This window comes from Gracilinanus agilis, chromosome 1, assembly GCF_016433145.1.
Source record: "Gracilinanus agilis isolate LMUSP501 chromosome 1, AgileGrace, whole genome shotgun sequence".
NCBI lineage: Eukaryota > Metazoa > Chordata > Mammalia > Didelphimorphia > Didelphidae > Gracilinanus > Gracilinanus agilis.
The window spans coordinates 736,678,278-736,687,674 of record NC_058130.1 but is presented as its reverse complement, the minus strand read 5'-3'; the positions used below and the strand labels follow the sequence as shown (position 1 = coordinate 736,687,674).

The 9,397-nt window shown below is 39.3% G+C and overlaps 1 protein-coding gene across 1 annotated transcript in view; it reads left to right on the top strand.

Moving 5' to 3' along the window:
* Positions 1-213: 213 nt before the first annotated feature.
* Positions 214-9,397, top strand: part of FBN3 (fibrillin 3) — a 106,942-nt gene continuing 97,758 nt past the window's right edge. Inside the window, 6 exon segments of the mRNA XM_044685371.1 lie at positions 214-377; positions 1,124-1,206; positions 1,792-1,912; positions 2,390-2,430; positions 3,564-3,568; positions 4,183-4,210. Coding sequence (XP_044541306.1) covers positions 214-377; positions 1,124-1,206; positions 1,792-1,912; positions 2,390-2,430; positions 3,564-3,568; positions 4,183-4,210 — 442 coding nt within the window.

Here is a 9,397-nt window from a genome sequence, read left to right as displayed (position 1 = left end):
ATAAAATGGGGATAATGGCCCACACAACCTCTAAGGAATGTTGGGAAGAAACTTCTTTGTTTCTCTTAAAATGCTTGGATGCCATTATTATTGTATTGAGCTCTGTTTCTTTCCTTTCCTTTCCTTCCAATCTAGGACAAGAGCCTGTGACAACCAGCCCTGGGGACTGAGCCTCAAGGGACAGGGCCAGGGAAAGAAGCAGGCACCCTGACCATGGCTGGGAGCTGGATGACCCAGATCCTGCTGGGATGGACAACACTGGTCTGCCTGGCCCAGGCCCAGTGGGAAGGGGCCATTCGGACAGATAGGCCCACTGGCTCTGAAGAGACACCAGCCTTGAGTCGGGTTAGAAGAAGAGGCTTTGACACCTTAAGAGGGTATGGTCACACTAGCCTCCCCTCATCTCCTGCCTAATAGGGGAAGGGGAAGAGATAAAAAGGTGGACACCATCTGGGCCTCCTCAACTCTAGCCATGAGCAAGTTGCTTCAGGGCTTTCCTCAAAGTGTTCCTTATTGATAACCCCACCATCACCCACCACCACTTCCACTTTATATGTGCCTTCTACCTACCTCAGGTACAAAGTAATTGATAATAAAAGACTAGGGAGATGAAACATAAGAATGAAAGAGGCCAAGGAAAGAGAGGAAAACAAAGGAAGCCAGAGGCCCCTAGGACTGTGGGAAAAGCAAGATATTAAGGAAGAAAAGGGAGTAAACATTGATTAAGCATCTCCTATGTGCTAGGCACTGTGCTAAGCACTTTATAATTATTATCTCATTTAATCCAAAGATCTGTCTCTCTGATTTTTTTTTCTTAAACTCAATGTACCAAGCAGTCTACTAGACTTAGCCACCAGGCCTTATTCTGCTGACTTGGTCTAGAGTTAATTAGCTATTCTTAACCCCGATTAAAGACACTACTGGGACACTCCAGAGAGCCCTCCACTCTCCTTAATTTCTGGGGGAGTGATGTGGGATCTTCTTCCTATCTTCATAGGGGTTGAGGCTAAGTCATTATCCAGTCACTCATTCCTTCAGTCCTTGCCCTATGGGTCCAAGATTCTATAGTGGAGGCTGGGAACTTGTGTGGGAGGACTCATCTGGGTACCCTGTTCTTTTCTAGGCCAAATGTCTGTGGCTCCCGATTTCATTCTTATTGCTGCCCAGGATGGAGGACTCTCCCTGGGGGAAATCAGTGCATTGTCCGTAAGTGAGAGTTTCTTATTCAGGCTCTGAATCTGAGAGTGGTAGGGGAAGGGATTCCTGCAGAATTGCCCTCTTCTATGCTAGGAGTCTTGGCTTTGCTCTACAAACAGAATTGGAGAAGTTGAGAAAGGTACTTGTGAAGTCATCTCCTTTTCCTAGACCTGGGCAGGAGGATCCCCATCCTTCTTAAAGAATGTTCTTTCTCTTTCCCTTAGCTACTTCTAAGAAACAGGATTCCATAGTTCCCAATGGCAGCAGCTCCAGTCTTTCCTGATCTCTCAAGGAAGTTCTTTTATGATGTCCCATAGATCCCTCTGACTATAACTTCAGTTTAGTTCAACAATTGTTGTCATAACCATTTACAGAAACAAGAAAACTGAGAACTGGAGAGGAGAAGGAATTTACCTAAGGTCACACAGAAAGTTAGTTTCTGAATCAGAAATCAGAACTCAAGTCTCCTCACTTCCCATCCTGGAATCCTTTCCCGAATCCAGGTTACCATTATCACAGTGTAGCAGTACGTACAACAGATAGAGTGGCCAATCCATATACTTTGTCCTTATCATCTTCTTTTCCTCTTTTCAGCCATTTGCCGGAATTCCTGTGGGGAAGGGTTCTGCTCCCGACCCAATTTATGTGCCTGTGCCAATGGGCAGCTCTCCCCCAGCTGTGGTGCCAGTGGAGGTGAGGGGGCTTAGAAGAGAGGGTAAAGGGAGGGATGGGGGATAAAGAAGCCTTGGGAAGTGAAAAGGGAAGAGAATGGGTAGGATGGGAGATTAAAGGTAAGGTTTCCTTTTGCGAAAATCATGAAAATCACAGAATGTCAGAGCTCTGAGGGACCTTAGAACATGGACTGTCAGAGCTTGGAGGGTCCTTAGAATATAGAATGTCAGAGCTGGGAAGGGAGGGTGGACTTTGGAGATGATTTGGCCCAGGCCCTTTTTACACATGGAAAAATTGAGGGACAGGGAAAGGAAAGGATTTGCTCAGGGCTACACATATTAGGACTTGATATGAGACTCAGGTAGGGATTAAGATGACCTCCATTTTGGTTTTTGACACTGGTCCAAACGCACAGTCAGTTCTGTTCTTTTCTCTAGTAGTCTATTTGGCCTGGGTACCTTGCCTCCAAGAGCTGGGCTGCCTCCTCATACCCCTTCCTGTTTCCTTCCACCATGCTAAGTGGTAGGTACTGCAATGAGGAATCTTGCCTCTGTAAAAAAAGTAACTGTGCTAAATGCTTTACAAATCTGATGAAAATTACCTAGAAGGTTGGTGCCTTTATGATTCCCATTTTACACTTTAGAGAACTGAGTCAAACAAAAGTTAAATGACTTAGCCAAGGTCATATAGTTAGTCAGAGCCCAGATTTGAACTCAACTCTTCCTGATTGTAGAACCAGCACTTTGTCCACTGTACCCTCTGGCTGCCTCTAAGTGCTTGCATGAGCAGGAAATGGGGTTACTTAGCCATAGGGATAGTAAGTAATAAGTACCAAAGGCCAGAGACAATACTGTTGCCACCTCCATAAAGGCAGACGGAACTTGACCATAAATTACATTGATTCATAAAAACTCAAGAACAATGTTTTTCTAAAATAGGTGTTACCATCCCAAATACTCATAATCATAATACTAAGTCACACGGATTGGAAAGTTTTCCAAGTAAAGAGAATAGGTGCATACACCCCTGTTTTCCTGTCTCCAAATGAAATTGTATCAAGTATGCTTTAGGTGAGCCTATAGAGCAGGGATGCTGAAACTTCTTTGTATCCCTTGGCAATCTGGTGAAGCCAATGGACCCCTTCTCAAAATAATGTTTTTAAATGCATAAAATCAAAGACATGGGTTCACAAAAGAAGCGAATTATGTTGAAATATAGTCATCAAAAAGTACTTAATAGTTCACAGTCCCCAAAGGAAGAAACCCTGTTGTTGAGGATGAACATATAGCCTAATGCTTTTGTTCCACTACAGAAAGCAGTTATTTTACACACCATGCAAGAGTCCGTAGAGCATTGAATATAAAAGAATAACAGTGAGGTGACTCTTCTCAAGACTTTTTATCTGAACTTCGTCAAAAAGGATGAAAATAATGAGATCAGAACTATAATAATAACTTATGGAATCTTTCTTTAGTGACATCAAACTGTCATTTTGATTCAATAATGGTAAAATTGTTAACTTTGACAAGGCAAGATAGAGACTAAAGACTTTGAACTTCTATCTAGAGGCCACATTGAACCAGTGGATGCAGGTGCTACCAAAAGCAAGACATAATGAGTGTAAAGAGATGAAGGAAAAAGCTGTGATCAAATATGTACTTCTAGGCATCCTGAAATCGAAGCTGAATAGGAAGAATATGTTTAAAGCAACTAACCCCTTTGTGATACCTGTCTTAATGGGTATACTTTCAGATCTGCAAAATGCACCCTAGCAGATTTGGAAAGTATCTTTTAAGAAAATCTTTGCGATATTCATGAAACACAAAATCTGTCACCCTAAGGCAGTTTTAGAAAGCTTTTAAAAACTTTTTTAAATTTTAAAAATTTAAAAATTAAAGATTTAGAAAGAAAACAGTTCCTTACTGAAAAGGAGACAGAAAATTCACAGGCATTTGTAGACCACATTTTAGACTGGTAAGAAACCTGCAGAAACACTTCTGAAACAAGCAGAAGTCATTTCCCTGAATAAAGTAAAGGCTGATAAAAGTACGTACCATTATATTTATTGAATTGAATAATTAAAAGTAAGTTAACCACCAGATAGAACCAATTGACCAATTACGATCTAAGAGTAGAATCAAAAAGACTTCTAGATGACATTCTTACAAACTCAGCCAACAATATTCGGACAGAGAAGTCTCAAATAAATGGCTCATCCATGTGGATTTCTTCGTGAAAATAGAAGAGTTTATAATAATAATTGAGAACCATGTCATTGCTATCAGAAATTATAAAAGAGTTATCTTTAAAAAGACTGGAACTAGTAACCATTGTAGATCACGTAAGGAAACAGAAGAAGGGGTACTCTGAGAGAGCCAGACCTGGGTTCAGATCTGATCACACACATTTCCTAGCTCTGTGACCCTAGGCAAGTCACTTAACCCCAATTGCCTAGCCTTTGCCACTCTTTTGCCTTAGAACTGACACTTGTATAGATCCTAAGACAAATGGTAAGGGTTTAAAAAATAAAAGGAAATAGTAGAAACTGGCAACATATTGTTATAGATTGTAAAAATTGATTACCAAAAACCTAGGAAGACATGACCTAGTGGTTAGAAATATACTTCAGTACCTAGTTGTCTTTTATGAACTGACAGATGGAAAATTCCCATGATAAAAATGCTGTCCTCAAAGTATCCTAATAAACTGGACCGTTATCACAGGCTAACTACTGCTCACAATTAACTAGACATAAGGACTCAAGAAAAAATTTTAATATATATTGCCATACTAAATAATATAGTTTCTAATCCACGTGGAACAAAATAATTTCAAAATAAAGAGATCTCACAGAAGAGATAAAATTAAGTGGGAACAGGACAAGGTACCTATCCCTATTGTCCCATCTACTACTAGAGTGACACTGAAGTTTCTTTCAGTGAACCTACAATCAATTGACAAGTATTTATTAAGCACTTACTATGTGCCAGGCACTGTGCTAAGTGATTGGGATCCTAAGAAAAAGTGAAAACAATCCTTGCCCTCAAAGAATTTACATTCTAATGGGAGAGACAACATATACATTGATAAATATATACAAGATATATACAAGGAATGAGTCTTCATATTTATACATTCATTCAGTTACCCAAAGAAGTAATTATTTTATCCATCTTATAATACCATATTCCATAATTCATGAAATAGAAAAGAATAATAGCAAGCTAGCAACATGCCCTGAGACTATTTCTAACTGAACTCCATCAAAAAAGACGAGAAGAGGGGGCAGCTGGGTAGCTCAGTGGATTGAGAGCCAGGCCTAGAGACGGGAGGTCCTAGGTTCAAATCTGGCCTCAGACACTTCCCAGCTGTGTGACCCTGGGCAAGTCACTTGACCCCCATAGCCTACCCTTACCGCTCTTCTGCCTTGGAACCAATACACAGTATTGACTCTAAGACGGAAGGTAAGGGTTTTAAAAAAAAAAAAAAAAAAAAAAGACGAGAAGAATAAGATGATGGTGATGACCAGCATCAGCTCTCATTTCCATGATGCTCAAAAGTTCACAAAACATTTTTCTTCTCAGAATCCTGTAATGTAGGTAATATAAATATTGTTTTTCCTATTTTATAAATAAGGAAACAGGCTCAGAAAGATGAGCTAATAAGTTTCATAGAGATGATTCAAATCCAGGTCTTCTAACTCTAAATCTAGCATTCTTTCCACTCAAACACATTCCCTTAGACCACCAACTTGATATTAGTTGACACGTTAGGTACACAGTATAAACACAGAAGCCAAATTTATCTTTTTTTGTTGATGTTGTTGGGTTAAACCAAAGCCTGCCTTTTACTGACTCTTTTGTTAGCTTATAGAGTAGCTTAATATCACTTATTATCCTCTTATTTTACGGAGCCAACATAAACCATATTTTAATAGACCCCATGGATCTCTTGGGTGAGGATAAGAGCCTTATTGAATGATCTTCAGAGTTTTTCAGTGATCACAACCATTCCATGGAAATGTATAGGCAAAGTTCAGTCACAGCTTGCAAAAGTAAAAACAAACCAATGTAAGATATATATATATATATTTTAAAGAATATGCCAGCCCAGCCATTCAGAAATCAATCATATTAAGAGCAACAGAGTCACCTGTGAGCCCAAGAAATCTTTCTCTTTTCAGTAATGTTTTAATCACTCCAGAGGCCTGCTAGATCTTCCAAACTCTACTCTTCCCCACTTCTCTTTTAGTCTTCTGGTTCTTGTGGAATGAAGGTACAATTTTTATTGGTCCTACCCTGATATGATTCTTAAGGTTTTCTAAAGGTAAGGTGAACCAGTACTTCCTTTCAAAGACCATGAACAGGAAAGGCAGAAGACCTCCTTTTCCAGTTCTGTGCCACATATTTATAACTGTTTCTACAGCTCAACAAACACTTAAACTGCCTGCTTTTGTGAGTGTGCTGTGCTTTACACTAGGGATACAAATATTTTTTTTAAAATCATAGTTTCTATGTGAGAGACTCAAGGGCTTTACAATGTATTAGAGGATATTATATGCCCATTGCTAAGTAGAATGTCAGATATAATGAGAGAGGGGAAGAAGAAAGAGCCAAAGTACTCTTGGAAAATTTGAGGAGAAAGAAATCTTGAAATGTTCTTGGAGATGGGGGTATCTGATGCAATCCCTAAAGAAAAAGGAGGATTTTAACAGATAGAGATGAGGAAGGCCTGTGTTCTAGTATGAAGGCCAGATAGGACAGAACCAAAGTGGGGAATGGTGAAAAGTCCAAGTTGGCTGGATCATTGAGTATAAAAAAGGGAAACAAAGGCAAAATAAGGCTAGAATGGTAGATTAGAGACAGATTATCTCTGAAGAGTTGTTAATGCTCTTCATTTACATTTACATTTTATTCTTAAAATAAGAGGATAATAAATGATACTAAACTACTCGACAAGCTAACAAGAGAGTCATTAAAGGGCAGACTTTGGTTTAAACTTTAGCCCAACATTGACTAAAATAACAAGTTGGCCTCTGTAATTATATTGTGTATCAAACATGTCAATCAATATCAAGTTGGTGATCTAAGGGAGTGTGTTAGAGTGGAAAGAATGCTGGATTTAGAGTTAGAAAGTCCAAATTTGAATCACTTTTCTGAAACTTATTAGCTCATCTGAGTTTACATTCCATCTTAGAGAAAGTAGGGAACCACTACAGTTTTGGGGGGCGGGGTTTGAGCAGAAGAGTGCCATATTGAACCTTTAGAAAGATTATTGTAGGAACTATTTGAAGAATAGACTTGGAAAAGGAGCAAGTCTGGAAGTAGGAAGAACAGTGAGGAAGCTATTTTAAGTCTCCTGTTGGTGATGGGGACCTGAACCAGGATGGTGATCATGTGAGTGGAGAGGAAGGGATGTATGCAAGAAATATTGACAAGAGAGTATCAAGACTTGGCAATTGATTGGAAGTGGGAAGTGACAATGGGAATAAAAGTGATGTGGGAGGTGAGTGGGAATGAAGGACCAAGGATATATAATATGGGTTTGAGAATTGATTGGCACTAGGTTTTATAAGCCAGAGGGACAAGAATTTCCTTTCAGTTCTGAAACTGCTAGAGAGGAGACTTGAGTCACACCTGGAAGTTTTTGAAAATAGATATGTACTTCAAAAAGGCAGACAGAAAAAATAAATAATTTTTTTAATTTAAAAAAATGATAGAACAAAACTGAAAAATGGTTTCCTCAGCCTCATTGAGCACTTAATAAACTAAGCTATTAAGCATTGTTGGCACAGAGGCAAGGACAAGAACCAACAGAATAAACTGAAAGGAGTTTCCAAAAGGAAGACAAAGATATGGCAAAGAAGGGAGAGATGGTGGACCATGAGTCCTCTGCAGACATCTTGGGACAGAGAACTCAGGATGAAGCTGATACCTGTACGGATCTCTTCAAGGACTGAAGAGGGTTCAAAATAAAACAAATAACAACAACAACAACAAAACTCTGGGTTTTTTAAAACCTAAATTCCCCTCTTTGTGCATTTGTAGTAACAGACACTATAAAATGCTTTCTGCTTGCTTCTACCTAAACATTTCTGGTATCCTGATTTGCCTCAAATATGGAGAAGCCAGAGGTTAGTGGGAGATATGCAAAAATTTAAATTAAGGTTGAGAGCCAAAGCTCTGTCTGAATGCTAAGAATTTTCCTAACTGGGGGCTCTCAGCTTTTATGATTGTGCTAATAACTTTCATCTGACATCTACACCATAGAACAGCAGAGGAGGGGACCTGAAAACCACTATATTGGCCCCAGGCTAAAAAGGAAGCTAATTTTAGTAACAGGATGTAGCTTATTAAATCACAGCCTTTGGTGTGAGAAATTAAGAGGGGGATGGGGAAAGCCAATTAAGAACTAGGTGATACTCAGTTCTGCTCCTTCCATGAGAAAGCAGAGTATGTTACATTATCAACTACTAGGTAAAGTATAGGGAAAAGAGGTTGGAGAAAGAGCAGATCTTTTAAAACATTTTTTGGAAATTCTGTTAGCCCTTGAAGAGGTGAATACAATCAGCAGCTTCAACTGGACTTCTGTTCCAAGATTCCTACAGAAGTATAATAGTACGCTTAGATCTTTTCACTCCGATTTTCATTTCTTCTTCTCATTTTTTTCTATCTGTTGTTACTCTTGTGCTGCCTATACTTTCTGGCTCAGCTCATTAAGTCCTTTCTGAGGTCAAGGATGCCATGTTGCCCTCTTCCCATTCTTTCTTCTCAATCTATCCTTTCTAAAACTGTGCACAGGCACGCACATACATATGTACATGTGTGATTATTTTTAAACTCCCAGGTGTGGCTCAAGTCTGCCTTTTGATTCGGGGACCAGCCATAGTCTCAAGTCATTCTCATGGTTAGAGAAATTCTTGTCCCTCTCAATTATAAATCTCAAAATGCCAATTCTCAAACAACTATTATAGAGGAGTCCAAATTTTCACAATAGATGAACCAGTTTCAGTACCAAGATTTTTTAAAATTAAAAAAAAATTACAATGAGATCCTATCAAAGTAAAATGGATTGGGGGCATCTGGGTGGTTCAGTGGTTTGAGAATCAGACCTAGAGACGAGAGGTCCTAGGTTCAAATCTGGCCTTAAATACTTCCTAGCTGTGTGACCCTGGGCAAGTCACTTAACCCCCATTGCCTAGCCCTTACCACTCTTTCTGCCTTGGAGCCAATACACAGTATTGATTCCAAGATGGAAGGTAAGGGTTTAAAAAATAATAATAAAATAGACTATCCTCAGAAATATGTGGGTGCTTTCTTTGGGGGGTCTTCTAGGAAATGATGGATGACAACTTAGTGGCAATGTGGTAGAGGGGGATTCTTGGACAGAGACAGGCCAAGTTACATGGCCCTAGAAAGATTCTGATTCTGCCAAAATCCAAAATGTAATTTGCAAACTAACCACTGCTGATGGCCTGGTGTCAAGGAGTAAGAAGATGATCATGGGCAAAATTTGCAAAATGGTAAAT